The sequence below is a fragment of the Pan paniscus genome, chromosome 10 (assembly GCF_029289425.2).
Source record: "Pan paniscus chromosome 10, NHGRI_mPanPan1-v2.0_pri, whole genome shotgun sequence".
NCBI lineage: Eukaryota > Metazoa > Chordata > Mammalia > Primates > Hominidae > Pan > Pan paniscus.
Window position 1 is genome coordinate 12080102 of NC_073259.2, and position 20493 is coordinate 12100594.

Sequence of the window (20493 nt, forward strand, 5' to 3'; positions counted from 1 at the left end):
TGAACTAATAATATCAAACATGCTTAATACTACCTTAATCTTCAAACCTAGTATGAATCCTGATCTTAGAGAAAAGATTTCTCCTAGTGTTTTTGTGACTCTAGAACTTAACAACAAAAGCCCTTACAGCCGTCAACGAGTTTTTTTGTTTTTTTTGTTTTTTTTTTTTTGAGATGGAGTCTCACTCACTCTGTTGCCCAGGCTGCAGTACAGTGACACGATCTTGGCTCACTGCAACCTCTGCCTCCCAGGTTCAAGCAATTCTCGTGCCTCAGCCTCCCAAGTAGCTGGGACCACAGGCGCGCACCACCACACCACGCTAATTTTTTTATTTTTAGTAGAGACAGGGTTTCACCATGTTGGCCAGGCTGGTCTTGAACTCCTGACCTCAGGTGATCCACCCATCTCAGCCTCCCAAAGTGCCATGATTACAGGCGTCAGCCACCGCACTCGGCTGCCAACAAGTATTCTTAAACCTCAGCCACAAGTTATTTGTTATTTATTTACTTCTTACCTAATTGGGCTGAATTTTTTTTTTGGAGACGGAGTCTTGCTCTGTTGCCCAGGCTGGAGTGCAGTGCTGCGATCTTGGCTCACTGCAACCTCCACCTCCTGGGTTCACGCCATTCTCCTGCCTCAGCCTCCCAAGTAGCTGGGACTACAGGCGCCCGCCACCACGCCCGGCTAATTTTTTTTTTATATTTTTAGTAGAGACGGGGTTTCACCGTGTTAGCCAGGATGGTCTCAATCTCCTGACCTCATGATCCGCCTGCCTCGGCCTCCCAAAGTGCTGGGATTACAGGCTTGAGCCACCGTGCCCGGCTTGGGCTGTTTTTAAAAGGCTAGAGAGTGGCTTGTTTGCCCTATGACTCCCTTATGTTACTTTAGTGTCTCTCTTTTTATTTTGCTAAAGCAAAAATAGAGACTATAGTTTTATAAGTGCATGTTCCACCAAGCATTCTAGTATTTTCTCCTGTCAATTAGAAAAGGATTGTTTGTTTTTGAGACAGAATCTCACTGTTGCCCAGGCTGGAGTACAGTAGCGCAATCACAGCTCACTGCAGCCTCTCACTGTAGCCTCAACCTGCTGGGCTCAAGCGATCTCCCACATTAGCCTCCTGAGTAGCCTGGTTAATTTATTTATAATTTGTAGCTGGGATTACAGGTACACACCACCAGGCCTGGCCTTTGCCAGCCTGGGCAACGTGGCAAGAAGATAACATGTAGACAAGCAGTCAAACATGTATTCTTTTTTTCCCCCTTTTATATGACTGATAGAATTCTCTGCCCACTGATCTACCATCTTGTTTTTTTCACTTAACTATGTGTCTCAGTGGTTTTTAAAAATATTTATGGCTGGGCGCAATGGCTCATGCCTGTAATCCCAGCTACTTGGGAGGCTGAGGCAGGAGAATTGCTTGAACCCAGGAAGCAGAGGTTGCAGTGAGCTGAGATTGCTCCGCTACACTCTACCCTGGGTGACAGAGGAAGAGTCCATCTCAAAAAAAAAAAAAAAAAATTATAGATGGCCAGGTGCAGTGGCTCACACCTGTAATCCCAGCACCTTGGGAGCCCAAGGCTGGTGGATCTCTTGAGGCCAGGAGTTTGAGGCCAGCCTGGCCAACATGGCGAAATGGCGAAACCCATCTCTGCTAAAATTACAAAAATTGGCCAGGTGTGGTGGCACATACCTGTAATCCTAGCTATTTGGGGAGCTGAGGCATGAGAATCACTCGAACCTAGGAAGCAGAGGTTATAGTGAGCCAAGATCATGCCACTACACTTCAGCCTGGGTGACAGAACAAGACTCTGTCTCTAAAAAAAAAAAAAAAATATATATATATATATATATATACACATATATATTTATACATAAATAGTTTCCCACTCTCCTCTTTTTTTGAGAGAGAGAGTGTCTCACTCTTTTGCCCATGCTGGAGTACAGTGGTATGATCACAACTCACTGCAGCTTTGATCTCCCAGGCTCAAGTGATCCTCCCACCTCAGCTCCCTCGAGTAGCTGAGACCACAGGCACACACCATTACACCCACAGGCACACACCATCACACCCACAGGCACACACCATCACACCCACAGGCATACACCATCACACCCACAGGCACACACCATCACACCCGGCTAACTTTTTTTACTTTTTGTATAGTTGGGTCTCCCTGTGTTGCCCAGACTGATCTCAAATTCCTGGGCTCACGTGTCCCCATTATTTTTTATGACTACATAGAATCTTATTGTCTGGATGTGCCTGAATTAACTAATTATTGAAAGTTTATTGTTTCTAAACTTAGGAAAGTTTTTAAACAGGTGTTTGGAGTAGGTTTATGATTTTAAAACTTTAAAAAGCCTTATTGGAGTTTTTTTGAAGATTGTAGTAATGCCTTGTAGGTTCAGAAATAGGAAGAGTGTTTGCAGATGAGCAGTCAGGGGAAAAAAATAGGCAAAGTGTTTTGAGCCCTACCCCTTAGTAGGTGCTGTAACAACTTTTTAAGCATGTTAAGTGCACCTTTTCTCTGGGCAGTAGGTCCAGGGACTTGATAGAATCATGAGGTAAGCTCCCTTACAAACGGCTGCAGTGACATTCTTCTGGGTACTGACAGGCTGGTGTTCTTTCAGAAAGGCCATCATTCTCACTCGAGAAGCCACAGGCCACTTCCAGGAGTCCGAACCCTTCAGTCATATAGACCCAAAGGAGTCAGAGGAGACCAGGCTCTTGAATATCTTAGGACTTATCTTCAAAGGTAATCATTTTCCTTCTTCAGTCAATAAATAATACATGTCAACTGGTATTTACTGAGCATTAACTTTATGCCATCATTGGCCTGGTTAACAGAACCTGGTGCTGAAGAGCCCAGAGATGAATTGGCATTACTTTTGCTCTGGAATGGAAGCAGCCCACGGGCCTAAGATTGATAGTCACAGGGTGACTGTCCAGACCATAGCGGTCTTTAGGTATGGTTTTTGAGAAATTTAGATATTTTAGAGTAAGTTTTAATTTCATATCTTCACATTGTGAAAAGAGATATCCAGGGCCAGATGTCGTGGCTTATGCCTGTAATCCTAACACTTTGGGAGGCCGAGGCAGGAGGATTGCTTGAGCCCAGGAGTTCAAAATCAGCCTGAGCAACATGACGAAACCCCCATCTCTACAAGGGATACCAAAAAAAAATTAGCCAGGTGCGGTGGCATGCACCTGTAGTCCCAACTGCTCAGGAGGCTGAAGTGAGAGAATCACCTGAGCCCAGGGAAGTTGAGGCTGCAGTGAGCGGTGATCATTGCCACTGCACAGCCTAGGCAACAGAGTGAGACCCCATCTCAAAAGAAAAGAAGAAGGAAAATAAATAAGTACATATCCAGGAATGTTGACAGCTGTTGGATTCCCCTGTATCCCCTTGAACGAAACCATCCTGTACTTCTCTAACTCCTTAGGCCCAGCAGCTTCCACACAAGAAAAGAATCCCCGGGAGTCTACAGGAAACATGGTCACAGGACAGATTGTCTGTAAAAATAAACCCAATATGTCGGATCCTGAGGAATCCAGGGGAAATGATGAACTAGTGAAGCAGGAGATGCTGGTACAGTATCTGCAGGATGCCTACAGCTTCTCCCGGAAGATTACAGAGGCCATTGGCATCATCAGCAAGATGATGTATGAAAACACAACTACAGGTATGCCAGAGTCCCTTTCTGTAAGGACAGCCTTGGGGTTCTTTTGGATTTTTTAATTTTTTAAATTTTTATTAACAACAGAGATGGGGCCTTCCTTTGTTGCTCAGGCTGGTCTCCAACTCCTGGGCTCAGGCAATTCTTCTGCGTCAGCCTCCCAAAGTGCTGGTATTACAGGTGTGAGCCACTGCACCCGGCCATGGATCTTGGAGTTCTTTTCCATATTTTATTGATATATCTATCTGCTCCTTTAAATGGCAGGGGTTCTCGGCTGGGCGCGATGGCTCATGCCTGTAATCCCTACACGCTGGGAGGCCAAAGCAGGAGGACAGGTTAAGGCCAGTTCGAGAGCAGCCTGGGCAACATAGCAAGACCCCATCTCTACAAAGAAACAAAAACTAACTGGGCGTGATGGCACACACCTGTAGTTCCAGCTACTCGGAAGGCCGGGCAGGAGGATTGCTTGAGCCCGGGAGTTTGAGGCTACAGTGAGCTGTGGTCATGCCACTGCACTCTAGCCGGAGCAACAGAATAAGAACCTGTGTCTTAAGAAAAGGAAAAAAAAAGGCAGGGGTTCTTTTTTTCTGTTTGCTTCCTCTAGCCACTTACAGCTTATACATTTTAATGCATATAGTATTTCATGATAAGGCATCATAGGAGGAGTCGACATTCTCAGGGAACATGCGGAAGGCCTCCATTTGCATCTTGCTACATTCAGAAAGGTTCTGTCGTTAGGTATTGGGGGAGTTTTGTGAAGTAGATAGGTGACATTTGTACATGTTCTCTCAGTGGTGCAGGAGGTGATTGAATTCTTTGTGATGGTCTTCCAATTTGGGGTACCCCAGGCCCTGTTTGGGGTGCGCCGTATGCTGCCTCTCATCTGGTCTAAGGAGCCTGGTGTCCGGGAAGCCGTGCTTAATGCCTACCGCCAACTCTACCTCAACCCCAAAGGGGACTCTGCCAGGTATATGGGGTGCTTTTGCCTTTGCTGACTTTTCCAAGGTCAGCTTCTCACAGGACTTCCCTTGTCCCCCAAAGGAAGAGGTGCATTTCTCCAGAGGAGTTCCAGATCCATAGGCAGTCCATCATAGTGGGGCTTAGGGTGGGGCTCGGTTTCCAGGGAGAGCAGTTTTGTAGCACTGTGGTGGGATAGCCCTAATCACTGTTTGCCAAGTTCAGCTTCCCAATCTTATAATGACCGCTGATCTCTGCTGTTCCCACAGAGCCAAGGCCCAGGCTTTGATTCAGAATCTCTCTCTGCTGCTAGTGGATGCCTCGGTTGGGACCATTCAGTGTCTTGAGGAAATTGTAAGGCTTCCTGCTTTCTCTTTCTTTATTCATTCAACAAGTATTTTGGTTTTTTTTTTTTTTTTTTTTTTAAGACGGAGTCACGCCCCATTGCCCAGGCTGGAGTGCAATGGCACAATCTTGGCTCACTGCAACCTCCGCCTCCCAGGTTCAAGCAATTCTCCCGCCTCAGCCTCCCGAGTAACTGGAATTACATGCATGTGCCACCATGCCCGGCTAGTTTTTTGTATCTTTAGTAGAGACGGGGTTTCACCATGTTGGCCGAGCTGGTCTCGAACCCTTGACCTCGTGATCCACCCGCCTCAACCTCCCAGAGTGCTGGGATTACAGGCGTGAGCCAAAGCGCCCGGCAACAAGTATTATTGAGTTATTACTATGTATTTAGCAATTTACTTAGCTCCAGAAAGAAGTATAAGACTATTTGCTTTCATGTTCCCAACTTTAAAAAGGAACCAACAGTCTAGTTGGTAGTGAAAAACCACAGAACATTTTTAGAACAATGCAGCAGGTAGATAATAAAGTGCCAGAATGAGTTGTACGGGTAATGGTTGTCATAGCAATAATAACAACCTCACTTATATGGTATTGAATATATGACAGGCACTCACACGTTACTCACAGTAACTTGTTTAATCCTCACGACAGCCCTGTGAGGTAGCATTATCTGCATTTTACAATGAGAAATCTGAGGCACAGAGAAGTTACTGAACTTGGCTGGTTACAGCTAGTTAGTGGCAAAGTTTGAGATTCAAACTCAGGCAATAAGAGCTCTAGAAAACATACTCTTAACTTCTGTGTTCTACTGAGGGATACAGAGTAGGAAAGAGAGCGGTTTGGGGTAGAATGGTCAAGGAAGCTTCCTGAAGGTGGTAGGACTTAAGCTGGGTCTTGAAAGATGAGTAGGATTTAGAGAATCAGAGCAAGGAGGGAGGGCATTTCAAACAGAACCCAAGAAAGAGCACAGTTCACATTGTAGAACAAAGAAGACTGTGTTCTGGTTCAAATTATCCGGAAAAGACCAGGCGCGATGGCTCACGTCTGTAATCCCAGCACTTTGGGAGGGCCAAGGCAGCAGATTACCTGAGGTCTGAGGTCAGGAGTTCGAGACCAGCCTGGCCAACATGGCGAAACCCCACCTTTACTAAAAATACAAAAAAATTAGCCAGGTGTGGTGGTGGGCACCTGTAGTCCCAGCTACTTGGGAGGCTGAGGCAGGACAGTTGCTTGAACCCAGGAGGTGGAGGTAGCAGTGAGCCGAGATTGCGCCACTGCACTCCAGCCTGGGCGACAGAGGGAGACTCTGTCTCAAAAAAAAAAAAAAAAAAAAATCTGGAAAAGATAATAAAGTTGTGAATGTAGGTTGGAACTAAACTGTGGAAGTCCCTGAATGACTTCAGGAGTCTAGGACTTTAACTGTGTTAGCCAGGCACCCAGCATTTTAGTGAGACATTCTGCTTTGTAGCATTTGCATTGTGGGCACAGAGAGTGGAGGTGGCGCTGGGAAGCGTGCTCCTGCCAGCCACATTTTTCTCCTCACTGGGGAAAAGAAAAGAGCCTGGTGGTGGTGATTGGCCATGATGTCATAGGCCAGTTACCGGCAAAAGCCCTACAAGAGGCAGGGGAGAGCAGCTGCAAACTGGGGTGCAACAGAAGTGACGTGGGGAAGCAGAGGCTGAGGAGACCAACCCATGGGAAGGAAGGCCAGTGGAGGCTGCTGCAGTGGGCAGTAACGAGGGGCTGGACTTGGGGATTGGAGAAATCACTGCAGAATGGGCTTAATGGAAGACAAATTTTTAAAGGAAAAATAGTGACTGATTTGTAAAAAAATTAGGTGACTGAAATTTTAAGCACATATTACTGATAGAGTGTTGATACCACTGGCAAAATGAAAAGGCAAGGAAGGATGATGGCTTCCATGTTAGACATGTTGAGTTTGTGGTAACGGCAAGAAAACCTGTTAGAAATCTCCAGACTTAGAACTATGGACCCACGTGGAACTCAAAAGGTCAGTTTCGATATGTCACTTGAATAACATAGTTTTGAAGGCATGAGAGTAGAAAAGTAGAGAATGGAAAGCCTCTCAAGACCCTGCTGTACATTTTGAACCTCCTCTTTTCTTTTTCTCTTCCTAAGTATTACTTTTGTCTACTTCAGGTTCGCAATATCATCTTCAGAAAAGCAGACCAAAGATCAAGGAATTGTTCATTTTTGGCTTGTGCCCTTTTTCTTTTCTCTTTAGCTCTGTGAGTTTGTGCAGAAGGATGAGTTGAAACCAGCAGTGACCCAGCTGCTGTGGGAGCGGGCCACCGAGAAGGTCGCCTGCTGTCCTCTGGAGCGCTGTTCCTCTGTCATGCTTCTTGGCATGATGGCACGGTGAGGCTCAAATCCAGCAGGCAATGGGGTGGGAGAGCAAAGGAAGGTTCTGAGAAGGCTCCTTTTCCTTCAGTGACATTGTCACAGTGAGGCCCAACTGAGCTCTGCTGTGAGTTATAACGCCACCTAAATGGAAAAGCAAATAGTGAGAGGACCAGCCCTCCTGCCTAGTAGTAGTGGGATTCAGTAAAGCAACAGGACCCAAGAGGCTGGCCCTGCGGCAGAGCCACGCTATAGTGCTCCACGGCTCTAGACACCACATGAGGTGCTGGTACCTACCCCTATTGGCCCTTTCTCCCCCGTTGAGTCCAATCCATGACTGCCTTTAACTCTGTGGCTTCCTTCCCCTAGAGGAAAGCCAGAAATTGTGGGAAGCAATTTAGACACACTGGTGAGCATAGGGCTGGATGAGAAGTTTCCACAGGACTACAGGCTGGCCCAGCAGGTGTGCCATGCCATTGCCAACATCTCGGACAGGAGAAAGGTATGTGGGGGTGGTTCCAAACTAAGGAGAGTAGAGATTCTCGTGTCCACCCTGTACACACACCCACGTTGTCTTGCTCTCCACAGCCTTCTCTGGGCAAGCGTCACCCCCCCTTCCGGCTGCCTCAGGAACACAGGTTGTTTGAGCGACTGCGGGAGACAGTCACAAAAGGTGAGCTCTCAGGGAAGGCCTTGGGCAGATGTGGGCCCTTTGTTGCAGTGAACAACTTCTCCCTCCTCCTCTGCAGGCTTTGTCCACCCAGACCCACTCTGGATCCCATTCAAAGAGGTGGCAGTGACCCTCATTTACCAACTGGCAGAGGGCCCCGAAGTGATCTGTGCCCAGATATTGCAGGGCTGTGCAAAACAGGCCCTGGAGAAGCTAGAAGAGAAGAGAACCAGTCAGGAGGACCCGAGTAAGTGGGCAGGGGTTGACCCACTGCGGCAGCCAGCTTCTGTTCTCCCTGCAGGGCCAGGAGCCACTGCCACCACCACTATCTGCAACAACCCTTAGTGTACACTGTGTCGTTTTTGTCCAAGTTGAAGTTGGGCCAGTTCCCACCCCCAGCTCTTAGTACTTCACTAGTTTGAATAGCACGTGAGCAAGGGGAAGATCAGTAAAAATCGGATTCAGGTTTGATGGGACTTAAAAATGTCTCTTTGCCCCACCTTCCCTCTCCCTCTCCTCCAGAGGAGTCCCCCGCAATGCTCCCCACTTTCCTGTTGATGAACCTGCTGTCCCTGGCTGGGGATGTGGCTCTGCAGCAGCTGGTCCACTTGGAGCAGGCAGTGAGTGGAGAGCTCTGTCGGCGCCGAGTTCTCCGGGAAGAACAGGAGCACAAGACCAAAGATCCCAAGGAGAAGGTGTGTGAATGTCCTCAGCACTTCCCAGATTTATTTCATACCTCAGCTCAGAACTGAGCTGATCCCCTTCCGGCAATCTCTGCTCCTCTGCTATTACATGAAGCGAAGAGTTTCTGCCTCTCTGTGGCTACTACCGTAGGAAACGTTCGTGTGAACAATGACGAAACTGTCAGTGATCACCCAGGAAGGAAAGATTTAGGTAAATGCAGAGTGTGGAGTTAGAGACCTCAGCATAAAACAGAGGCTTTGTGTCTGAGGCAGGGTTTGTTAGAACACGCACGTACCCGCCGGCCTTTTCCATCAGCTTCCATTGCTGGCCTGGCCCCGGATGGGGCCTTGTGTTCCCTCCACTAGAGGCAGTGATGTCTTGCAGACAAATAAGACACAGAGCCTTGCAGCGCTGGAGAAAAGTCTGACCTCTGTGACTTTGAACCATTGTCTGGCGTGATCCTTCTGTTTACCATATATAGGAAACGATGTCTTCCATGAGGAAGAGGTGCAGAAACACGCTTTGGCAACTTAAAACAAATGGGGACCTCATTGTTTCCCTGCTTAATTCAGGAATCCTTTCTCTTTACAGACACATTTGACAATTCTCTAAATGGTTTTGTAGAATTTGCCCTTCCTCACTTTGTTCATGCAAAACAAAGTATGGGCTGGAATCAAAAATGTTGTCTCTGCTTATCCATGATCCCCAATTTCATTGCCTTTAGAATACGAGCTCTGAGACCACCATGGAGGAGGAGCTGGGGCTGGTTGGGGCAACAGCAGATGACACAGAGGCAGAACTAATCCGTGGCATCTGCGAGATGGAACTGTTGGATGGTAAGAAAAATGGCTGCACTCAGCAGTTTCTTCCCAATTGAGATAACCTGTCCCAAACCTGCAGTTACTCTTCCAACAGGCAAACAGACACTGGCTGCCTTTGTTCCACTCTTGCTTAAAGTCTGTAACAACCCAGGCCTCTATAGCAACCCAGACCTCTCTGCAGCTGCTTCACTTGCCCTTGGCAAGTTCTGCATGATCAGGTAGGCCGTGGGGTTGGTACCCCCTTCTCAAGGAAGATGGGGATGAAATGGCTTCCCTAATGATCCTCTTCTTGCTCTTAGTGCCACTTTCTGCGACTCCCAGCTTCGTCTTCTGTTCACCATGCTGGAAAAGTCTCCACTTCCCATTGTCCGGTCTAACCTCATGGTTGCCACTGGGGATCTGGCCATCCGCTTTCCCAATCTGGTGGACCCCTGGACTCCTCATCTGTATGCTCGGTAAGAGACCCCTCACAATGTGGTGGCAGTTCCCAGGAGCCCCGGAGTCTGTTGAGAGTCAGTGTGAGAATCACCAGGGCTCTTCCCCTAGGCTTTGGCATCACCGCGAACATCTGCTTGATACTTGACCTGTACAGGCCCCTGGCTAAGAGTCACCCCAGTGGGACTGACACTTCTGGTTAGAAGCTTCACCTCTTTCCCCCACTCCAGCTTTCAACTCTAGACAGCTTTCTGACTGCTTCTGGAGTGGCAGAGCATGGGATAATTGATTCCTGCTGAGGGCCTTTTCTACCAGTGTTAGGGTGTAGTCCGGAGGTCTCGGTCCCCATGACCCGCAATTCCATTCCTAGCCTCCGGGACCCTGCTCAGCAAGTGCGGAAAACAGCGGGGCTGGTGATGACCCACCTGATCCTCAAGGACATGGTGAAGGTGAAGGGGCAGGTCAGCGAGATGGCGGTGCTGCTCATCGACCCCGAGCCTCAGATTGCTGCCCTGGCCAAGAACTTCTTCAATGAGCTCTCCCACAAGGTGAGAGGCAGAGAGGCACTGAGGGCTTGCTGCAGAGGGAATATGTAGGTCACCTCATCTCCTTAACGTGGCTCTCTCTGTCTTACAGGGCAACGCAATCTATAATCTCCTTCCAGATATCATCAGCCGCCTGTCAGACCCCGAGCTGGGGGTGGAGGAAGAGCCTTTCCACACCATCATGAAGTATTGCTCCCCGGGCCCTGGGGCACATTTTCCACATAGCACGGGCTTAGGAATCAGACACACCTGTATTTGAATTCCACCTCGGCTACTCTTTAGCTGTACAGCCTTCGGCAATAACTTAGCCTCTCTTTGTGCCTATTTCCTCTTCTTTTGAGGCTGATGATACTTAACCCTTAGTTCTTGAAAATATTAAATACGATAAAGTTCCTAACATGGTGGCAGACATACAGTAGCACTCACTCCCTAGCAGCTGCTCCTGTTAATTTCCATTCACAGTGAAAATTCCTGAGCGGGGCCCGGGGGGGGGGTCCCTCTCTGCTGAATGGGACAGGGCAAGGGGAGTGGTGAGGCAGACAGGGGCCGTGGCAGAGAACATCAGAGAAGACGAGTGCTGGGGGAGGGTCCAGGGTTGGTCTTAGTGGATGGCAGAGCTGGCCCTGGGCCATCGAACATTCTCATCTCCCCTTCCTGCAGACAGCTCCTCTCCTACATCACCAAGGACAAGCAGACAGAGAGCCTGGTGGAAAAGCTGTGTCAGCGGTTCCGCACATCCCGGTATGCTGCCCTCCCTGAGGGTTCTTTGTGCTGAGCGGGGCCCTGCAGGGGAGAAAGGCCCATCCCTCACCCCTTCAATGCCCCCACTGTGGCATCCCTGGGACTGGGGAGGCTGATGGGGAAGGTTGAGCCTTTACTAGCTGGATCTCCCAGTTCCTCACAAAGCCCTTCCTATCTGCAGAACTGAGCGGCAGCAGCGAGACCTGGCCTACTGTGTGTCACAGCTGCCCCTCACAGAGCGAGGCCTCCGTAAGATGCTTGACAATTTTGACTGTTTTGGAGACAAACTGTCAGATGAGTCCATCTTCAGTGCTTTTTTGTCAGTTGTGGGCAAGCTGCGACGTGGGGCCAAGCCTGAGGGCAAGGTGAGCAGCACGGGACACTTCAATGCCTGTTGGGTTCTGGGCTGGCTAAGACATCTGCCGGCCCTGGGCAGCATACGGCTCTTGCAGTCACGTTCCCGTCCTACTTATCCCCAGCTGGGTTGCAACCAAATTGCCAGAGTGACCTAAGACCAGATCTTTGTCTCCAGTTCTTTTTTTATTACTCCAAAAACACAACCAAAGCAGCATCTCATCCAATTCTTGTTTGTTTGTTTTTAATAGTTTTTTATTTTTCAGAGCAGTTTTAGGTTCAAAGCAAAATTGAGCAGAAAGTACAGGGAGTTCCCTTCTACCCCTTGCCCCTACACATCACAGCCTTCCCCACCTTCAACATCCTGCACCAGGGTGGCACATTTGTTACAGCTGAACCTACACTTACACATCATCTCCTAAAGTCATGGTTTACCTTGGAGTTCACTGCACGTAATGACATGTACCCACCATTGCAGTATCATACAGAAGAGTTTCACTGCCTTACAAATCCCCTGCACTCCACCTATTTATCCCTCTCTCCCCACAGCCCCTGATCTTTTTACTGTTGCCATCACTTTGTCTTTTCCGGAATGTATCATTGGAATGATCCGGTATGGAGCCTTCTCACCTTGGCTTCTTAGTAATGTGCGTTTAAGGCCTCCATGTCTTCCATGGCCTTGTTTCTTTTTAATCAGAAGTAACTGTTTTCAGGCCTGCTCTGAATCTCCTTTTCTCCCTCCAGGCTATAATAGATGAATTTGAGCAGAAGCTTCGGGCCTGTCATACCAGAGGTTTGGATGGAATCGAGGAGCTTGAGATTGGCCAAGCAGGTAGCCAGAGAGCGCCATCAGCCAAGAAACCATCCACTGGTACGTAAGGCAGCCTGTGCGGGCGAGACCAGACTGGGCCCTCCCCCTCCTGCAGTGATTTGTTTCTTTTTCTTTTTTAAATCACGTTTTCCTGCCTTTTCTAGGTTCTAGGTACCAGCCTCTGGCTTCTACAGTCTCAGACAATGACTTTGTCACACCAGAGCCCCGCCGTACTACCCGTCGGCATCCAAACACCCAGCAGCGAGCTTCCAAAAAGAAACCCAAAGTTGTCTTCTCAAGTGATGAGTCCAGTGAGGAAGGTATGATGCTCCCGCCTGTTCCCGGCCAAGAAGGCACACAGCTAGGGTGCGGAGGGCTGGTTTCCATAGGACCTGCTGCGGGGGCCTGAGTGTAGATGCTCTGCCCCACTGCCGCAGAAGGGCCTCTCCTGTACAGCTTGGATTTTATTTCTTCTGTGCGGTGTGGGATTGTCTCACTTGTTCTCTGATATCTATTTTTTCACCATCTTTGTGACTCAGCTTTTTCTTATTCCTTTAATTCTTTGCATAGATCTTTCAGCAGAGATGACAGAAGACGAGACACCCAAGAAAACAACCCCCATTCTCAGAGCATCGGCTCGCAGGCACAGATCCTAGGAAGTCTGTTCCTGTCCTCCCTGTGCAGGGTATCCTGTAGGGTGACCTGGAATTCGAATTCTGTTTCCCTTGTAAAATATTTGTCTGTCTCTTTTTTTTTTAAAAAAAAAAAAGGCCGGGCACTGTGGCTCACGCCTGTAATCCCAGCACTTTGCGATACCAAGGTGGGTGGATAACCTGAGGTAGGGAGTTCGAGACCAGCCTGACCAACATGGAGAAACCCCATCTCTACTAAAAATAAAAAATTAGCCGGGCGTATTGGCGTGCGCCTGTAATCCCAGCTACTCAAGCGGCTGAGGCAGGAGAATCGCTTGAACCCGGAGGCGGAGGTTGCAGTGAGCCGAAATCACACCATTGCACTCCAGCTTGGGCAACAATAGCGAACCTCCATCTCAAATAAAAAAAAAAAATGCCTACACGCTCTTTAAAATGCAAGGCTTTCTCTTAAATTAGCCTAACTGAACTGCGTTGAGCTGCTTCAACTTTGGAATATATGTTTGCCAATCTCCTTGTTTTCTAATGAATAAATGTTTTTATATACTTTTAGACATTTTTTCCTAAGCTTGTCTTTGTTTCATCTTTCACATTAGCCCAGTTTCATGCAGCAGAGAGAGGGTTATCAGTGCAGAGAGAGATGAGTGAGCCCAGAGTCCTAGGGCCTGTCCCGGGATGGCAGATGAGCTTCCTGCCCCGTCACTGCCACCTTTCCCCTCTCAACCTCTGGACCCTGCACAGTGACCAGACAGCCTCTCTGGGGAGAATTATGCAGTGTCTAGGCTCCAGATCAGTGCTTCTGAACCGGGGGCAATTTTGTCTGCCAGAGGACATCTGACAACACCTGGGGCCTGTTTTGTTGTCATAGCCTGTAGGGGAAGAATGCTACCAGCATTTGTGGGAAGAGGCCAGGGATGTGGCTCAACATCCTGCAGTGCACAGGACGGCCCCTCAACAAAGAATCACACGGCCCACAATGTCAATAGCGTCACAGTTGAGAAAACCTGCTCTAGACCAAGGGTTGCTTTCTGCCGTGTGCCTCACCCCACCCCCACTCGTGTTCCCTAATCCCATCTCCAAAGGTTGGCAGCAGACCGGCCCAGGCTCGTGGAAGTTCAGATCATGATCCCCTCCAGCTCTGCAGGAGACAAGACCTGTCTCCCAGCATTCCTCATTGTTCCCGGGTCTGCAGAGGGCGTGAGCTATGCTGCAGGCGGGCTGCCCCCTGAAGCCTGCGCAACCCTCTCCAGCTCCTCAAGTCTTCTCTGCTGAGTCACCTTCGAACCGGAGGCTGTGAGCTGGCTGTCGTGACCACACTGGTGCCTCTGCTGTCATGACAACAGCACACTACGTCAGTAGTGCTCCCTGGGCACTGAGCTCCCTCTTTGCGGGGAGAAGACAGTAATGAAAAATGACAAGCATGAGGCAGAGGGGAAGATGGCTCCTCCGAATCACGCTTGGGTGGTGCAGGAGCATGGAGGTGCTCTTAATGCTCTCAGTGAGAAAGGGTTAACGGTCCTGGTTGCAAGAATATCTGAGTCAGAGGTGGGGCTTCCTCCACTCCCCCACCCCACCCCTTTCACCATTAGGGACCTTCTTGCCTTGCTCTTGCTACTCTGCTCTGGGTGGTCATTGTGAAAAGCCCGCACCAACCATGCCAGTGGCAGCCAGACGAGGACACAGCCTGGCTCTGGGTCCCAGCAGGAAAGGCAATCCCAGAAAGGCAGGCTCAGGGACTGGAGTCCTGTGGGTGCTTTTTAAGCAAAGATTATCACCAGGCAGGCTAAACTTAGCAACCGGCTTTTAGCTAGAAGGGCAGGGGGCTGGTGTCAGGTTATGCTGGGCCAGCAAAGAGGCCCGGGATCCCCCTCCCATGCACCTGCTGATGGGCCAAGGCCACCCCACCCCACCCCCTTCCTTACAAGTGTTCAGCACCCTCCCATCCCACACTCACAAACCTGGCCCTCTGCCCTCCTACCAGAAGAATGGATCCCCTGTGGGAAGGGGCAGGGGACCTGTTCCCACCGTGTGCCCAAGACCTCTTTTCCCACTTTTTCCCTCTTCTTGACTCACCCTGCCCTCAATATCCCCCGGCGCAGCCAGTGAAAGGGAGTCCCTGGCTCCTGGCTCGCCTGCACGTCCCAGGGCGGGGAGGGACTTCCGCCCTCACGTCCCGCTCTTCGCCCCAGGCTGGATGGAATGAAAGGCACACTGTCTCTCACCCTAGGCAGCACAGCCCACAGGTTTCCAGGAGTGCCTTTGTGGGAGGCCTCTGGGCCCCCACCAGCCATCCTGTCCTCCTCCTGGGGCCCCAGCCCGGAGAGAGCCGCTGGTGCACACAGGGCCGGGATTGTCTGCCCTAATTATCAGGTCCAGGCTACAGGGCTGCAGGACATCGTGACCTTCCGTGCAGAAACCTCCCCCTCAAGCCGCCTCCCGAGCCTCCTTCCTCTCCAGGCCCCCAGTGCCCAGTGCCCAGCCCAGGCCTCGGTCCCAGAGAGGCCAGGAGCCAGGAGATGGGGAGGGGGACGTGGGGGCTGGGAAGGGACCACGGGCCCCGGCCCGAGGCCCATGGGCCCCTCCTAGGCCTTTGCCTGAGCAGTCCGGTGTCACTACCGCAGAGCCTCGAGGAGAAGTTCCCCAACTTTCCCGCCTCTCAGCCTTTGAAAGAAAGAAAGGGGAGGGGGCAGGCCGCGTGCAGCCGCGAGCCGTGCTGGGCTCCGGCTACAATTCCCCATCTCAGTCGCTCCCAAAGTCCTCCTGTTTCATCCAAGCGTGTAAGGGCCCCCGTCCTTGACTCCCTAGTCTCCTGCTGCCCACAGTCCAGTCCTGGGAACCAGCACCGATCACCTCCCATCGGGCTAATCTCAGTCCCTTCCCCCCTCCGTCGGGGCCCACACGCTCGGTGCGTGCCCAGTTGAACCAGGCGGCTGCGGAAAAAAAAAAAGCGGGGAGAAAGTAGGGCCCGGCTACTAGCGGTTTTACGGGCGCACGTAGCTCAGGCCTCAAGTCCTTGGGCTGGGACTGGCTGAGCCTGGCGGGAGGCGGGGTCCGAGTCACCGCCTGCCGCCGCGCCCCCGGTTTCTATAAATTGAGCCCGCAGCCTCCCGCTTCGCTCTCTGCTCCTCCTGTTCGACAGTCAGCCGCATCTTCTTTTGCATTGCCAGGTGAAGACGGGCGGAGAGGAACCCGGGAGGCTAGGGACGGCCTGAAGGCGGCAGGGGCGGGCGCAGGCCGGATGTGTTCGCGCCGCTGCGGGGTGGGCCTGGGCGGCCTCCGCATTGCAGGGGCGGGCGGAGGACGTGATGCGGCGCGGGTTGGGCATGGAGGCCTGGTGGGGGAGGGGAGGGGAGGCGTGGGTGTCGGCCGGGGCCACTGGGCGCTCACTGTTCTCTCCCTCCGCGCAGCCGAGCCACATCGGTGAGACATCATGGGGAAGGTGAAGGTCGGAGTCAACGGGTGAGTTCGCGGGTGGCTGGGGGGCCCTGGGCTGCGACCGCCCCCGAACTGCGTCTACGAGCCTTGCGGGCTCCGGGTCTTTGCAGTCGTATGGGGGCAGGGTAGCTGTTCCCCGCAAGGAGAGCTCAAGGTCAGCGCTCGGACCTGGCGGAGCCCCGCACCCAGGCTGTGGCGCCCAGTGCAGCTCCGCCCTTGCGGCGCCATCTGCCCGGAGCCTCCTTCCCCTAGTCCCCAGAAACAGGAGGTCCCTACTCCCGCCCGAGATCCCGACCCGGACACCTAGGTGGGGACGCTTTCTTTCCTTTCGCGCTCTGCGGGGTCACGTGTCGCAGAGGAGCCCCTCCCCCATGGCCTCCGGCACCGCAGGCCCCGGGATGCTAGTGCGCAGCGGGTGCATCCCTGTCCGGATGCTGCGCCTGCGGTAGAGCGGCCGCCATGTTGCAACCGGGAAGGAAATGAATGGGCCGCCGTTAGGAAACCCTGCCGGTGACTAACCCTGCGCTCCTGCCTCGATGGGTGGAGTCGCGTGTGGCGGGGAAGTCAGGTGGAGCGAGGCTAGCTGGCCCCTGAGCCGCAAGCCCGATTTCTCCTCCGGGTGATGCTTTTCCTAGATTATTCTCTGGTAAATCAAAGAAGTGGGTTTATGGAGGTCCTCTTGTGTCCCCTCCCCGCAGAGGTGTGGTGGCTGTGGCTTGGTGCCAAGCCGGGGGAAGCTGAGTCATGGGTAGTTGGAAAAGGACATTTCCACCGCAAAATGGCCCCTCTGGCGGTGGCCCCTTCCTGCAGCGCCGGCTCACCTCATGGCCCCGCCCTTCCCCTGCCAGCCTAGCGTTGACCCGACCCCAAAGGCCAGGCTGTAAATGTCACCGGGAGGATTGGGTGTCTGGGCGCCTCGGGAAACCTGCCCTTCTCCCCATTCCGTCTTCCGGAAACCAGATCTCCCACCGCACCCTGGTCTGAGGTTAAATATAGCTGCTGACCTTTCTGTAGCTGGGGGCCTGGGCTGGGGCTCTCTCCCATCCCTTCTCCCCACACACGTGCACTTACCTGTGCTCCCACTCCTGATTTCTGGAAAAGAGCTAGGAAGGACAGGAAACTTGGCAAATCAAAGCCCTGGGACTAGGGGGTTAAAATACAGCTTCCCCTCTTCCCCCCCACCCCAATCTCTGTCCCTTTTGTAGGAGGGACTTAGAGAAGGGGTGGGCTTGCCCTGTCCTGTTAATTTCTGACCTTTACTCCTGCCCTTTGAGTTTGATGATGCTGAGTGTACAAGCGTTTTCTCCCTAAAGGGTGCAGCTGAGCTAGGCAGCAGCAAGCATTCCTGGGGTGGCATAGTGGGGTGGTGAATACCATGTACAAAGCTTGTGCCCAGACTGGGTGGCAGTGCCCCACATGGCCGCTTCTCCTGGAAGGGCTTCGTATGACTGGGGGTGTTGGGCAGCCGTGGAGCCTTCAGTTGCAGCCATGCCTTAAGCCAGGCCAGCCTGGCAGGGAAGCTCAAGGGAGATAAAATTCAACCTCTTGGGCCCTCCTGGGGGTAAGGAGATGCCGCATTCGCCCTCTTAATGGGGAGGTGGCCTAGGGCTGCTCACATATTCTGAAGGAGCCTCCCCTCCTCATGCCTTCTTGCCTCTCGTCTCTTAGATTTGGTCGTATTGGGCGCCTGGTCACCAGGGCTGCTTTTAACTCTGGTAAAGTGGATATTGTTGCCATCAATGACCCCTTCATTGACCTCAACTACATGGTGAGTGCTACATGGTGAGCCCCAAAGCTGGTGTGGGAGGAGCCACCTGGCTGATGGGCAGCCCCTTCATACCCTCACGTATTCCCCCAGGTTTACATGTTCCAATATGATTCCACCCATGGCAAATTCCATGGCACCGTCAAGGCTGAGAACGGGAAGCTTGTCATCAATGGAAATCCCATCACCATCTTCCAGGAGTGAGTGGAAGACAGAATGGAAGAAATGTGCTTTGGGGAGGCACCTAGGATGGTGTGGCTCCCTTGGGTATATGGTAACCTTGTGTCCCTCAATATGGTCCTGTCCCCATCTCCCCCCGACCCCCATAGGCGAGATCCCTCCAAAATCAAGTGGGGCGATGCTGGCGCTGAGTACGTCGTGGAGTCCACTGGCGTCTTCACCACCATGGAGAAGGCTGGGGTGAGTGCAGGAGGGCCCGCGGTAGGGGAAGCTGACTCAGCCTTGCAAAGGCAGGACCCGGGTTTATAACTGTCTGCTTCTCTGCTGTAGGCTCATTTGCAGGGGGGAGCCAAAAGGGTCATCATCTCTGCCCCCTCTGCTGACGCCCCCATGTTCGTCATGGGTGTGAACCATGAGAAGTATGACAACAGCCTCAAGATCATCAGGTGAGGAAGGCAGGGCCCGTGGAGAAGCGGCCAGCCTGGCACCCTATGGACACGCTCCCCTGACTTGCGCCCCGCTCCCTCTTTCTTTGCAGCAATGCCTCCTGCACCACCAACTGCTTAGCACCCCTGGCCAAGGTCATCCATGACAACTTCGGTATCGTGGAAGGACTCATGGTATGAGAGCTGGGGAATGGGACTGAGGCTCCCACCTTTCTCATCCAAGACTGGCTCCTCCCTGCCGGGGCTGCGTGCAACCCTGGGGTTGGGGGTTCTGGGGACTGGCTTTCCCATAATTTCCTTTCAAGGTGGGGAGGGAGGTAGGGGGTGATGTGGGGAGTACGCTGCAGGGCCTCACTCCTTTTGCAGACCACGGTCCATGCCATCACTGCCACCCAGAAGACTGTGGATGGCCCCTCCGGGAAACTGTGGCGTGATGGCCGCGGGGCTCTCCAGAACATCATCCCTGCCTCTACTGGCGCTGCCAAGGCTGTGGGCAAGGTCATCCCTGAGCTGAACGGGAAGCTCACTGGCATGGCCTTCCGTGTCCCCACTGCCAACGTGTCAGTGGTGGACCTGACCTGCCGTCTAGAAAAACCTGCCAAATATGATGACATCAAGAAGGTGGTGAAGCAGGCGTCGGAGGGCCCCCTCAAGGGCATCCTGGGCTACACTGAGCACCAGGTGGTCTCCTCTGACTTCAACAGCGACACCCACTCCTCCACCTTCGACGCTGGGGCTGGCATTGCCCTCAACGACCACTTTGTCAAGCTCATTTCCTGGTATGTGGCTGGGGCCAGAGACTGGCTCTTAAAAAGTGGTGCAGGGTCTGGCGCCCTCTGGTGGCTGGCTCAGAAAAAGGGCCCTGACAACTCTTTTCATCTTCTAGGTATGACAACGAATTTGGCTACAGCAACAGGGTGGTGGACCTCATGGCCCACATGGCCTCCAAGGAGTAAGACCCCTGGACCACCAGCCCCAGCAAGAGCACAAGAGGAAGAGAGAGACCCTCACTGCTGGGGAGTCCCTGCCACACTCAGTCCCCCACCACACTGAATCTCCCCTCCTCACAGTTTCCATGTAGACCCCTTGAAGAGGGGAGGCGCCTAGGGAGCCGCACCTTGTCGTGTACCATCAATAAAGTACCCTGTGCTCAACCAGTTACTTGTCTTGTCTTATCCTAGGGTCTGGGGCAGAGGGGAGGGAAGCTGGGCTTGTGTCAAGGTGAGACATTCTTGCTGGGAGGGACCTGGTATGTTCTCCTCAGACTGAGGGTAGGGCCTCCAAACAGCCTTGCTTGCTTCGAGAACCATTTGCTTCCCGCTCAGACGTCTTGAGTGCTACAGGAAGCTGGCACCACTTCAGAGAACAAGGCCTTTTCCTCCTCACTCCACTCCTAGGCTATCTGCTGTTGGCCAAACATGGAAGAAGCTATTCTGTGGGCAGCCCCAGGGAGGCTGACAGGTGGAGGAAGTCAGGGTTCGCACTGGGCTCTGACGCTGACTGGTTAGTGGAGCTCAGCCTGGAGCTGAGCTGCAGCGGGCAATTCCAGCTTGGCCTCCACAGCTGTGAGGTCTTGAGCACGTGCTCTATTGCTTTCTGTGCCCTCGTGTC

The 20493-nt window shown here is 52.2% G+C and overlaps 2 protein-coding genes and 1 long non-coding RNA gene across 5 annotated transcripts in view; 2 read left to right on the forward strand and 1 right to left on the reverse strand.

Moving 5' to 3' along the window:
- NCAPD2 (non-SMC condensin I complex subunit D2) overlaps window positions 1-13608 on the forward strand; it is a 38706-nt gene extending 25098 nt beyond the window's left edge. The window contains exons 14-32 of the mRNA XM_003820303.5: window positions 2633-2757; window positions 3446-3685; window positions 4472-4646; window positions 4906-4990; window positions 7230-7363; window positions 7715-7847; window positions 7934-8018; window positions 8095-8262; window positions 8538-8710; window positions 9424-9535; window positions 9615-9738; window positions 9820-9975; window positions 10326-10503; window positions 10592-10686; window positions 11161-11241; window positions 11423-11606; window positions 12340-12466; window positions 12571-12726; window positions 12977-13608. Coding sequence (XP_003820351.2) covers window positions 2633-2757; window positions 3446-3685; window positions 4472-4646; window positions 4906-4990; window positions 7230-7363; window positions 7715-7847; window positions 7934-8018; window positions 8095-8262; window positions 8538-8710; window positions 9424-9535; window positions 9615-9738; window positions 9820-9975; window positions 10326-10503; window positions 10592-10686; window positions 11161-11241; window positions 11423-11606; window positions 12340-12466; window positions 12571-12726; window positions 12977-13062 — 2617 coding nt within the window. The 3' untranslated portion in view covers window positions 13063-13608. The remainder of the gene's footprint in view (window positions 1-2632; window positions 2758-3445; window positions 3686-4471; window positions 4647-4905; window positions 4991-7229; window positions 7364-7714; window positions 7848-7933; window positions 8019-8094; window positions 8263-8537; window positions 8711-9423; window positions 9536-9614; window positions 9739-9819; window positions 9976-10325; window positions 10504-10591; window positions 10687-11160; window positions 11242-11422; window positions 11607-12339; window positions 12467-12570; window positions 12727-12976) is intronic.
- Window positions 13383-15879, reverse strand: LOC129393473 (uncharacterized). The gene is made up of 2 exons (XR_008620345.2): window positions 15130-15879; window positions 13383-14574 (listed from the first exon to the last, which is right to left on the reverse strand). It is a non-coding gene; the product is annotated as an uncharacterized LOC129393473 (long non-coding RNA).
- Window positions 15880-15973: 94 nt separating this feature from the next.
- GAPDH (glyceraldehyde-3-phosphate dehydrogenase) lies at window positions 15974-20039 on the forward strand. Of its 3 annotated transcripts, none has more exons than XM_008973731.3 (9): window positions 15974-16223; window positions 16464-16515; window positions 18160-18259; window positions 18350-18456; window positions 18586-18676; window positions 18767-18882; window positions 18975-19056; window positions 19249-19661; window positions 19769-20039. In XM_008973731.3, exons 2-9 carry the CDS (start codon window positions 16487-16489, stop codon window positions 19836-19838), a joined length of 1008 nt encoding a protein of 335 aa, XP_008971979.1. In that variant the 5' UTR covers window positions 15974-16223; window positions 16464-16486; the 3' UTR covers window positions 19839-20039. The 3 variants fall into 3 exon arrangements, with proteins under 3 accessions (XP_008971979.1, XP_063449388.1, XP_008971980.1); XM_008973732.4 differs by having other exon boundaries at window positions 16176-16315; XM_063593318.1 differs by having other exon boundaries at window positions 16132-16223; window positions 19249-20039.
- Window positions 20040-20493: the final 454 nt, after the last annotated feature.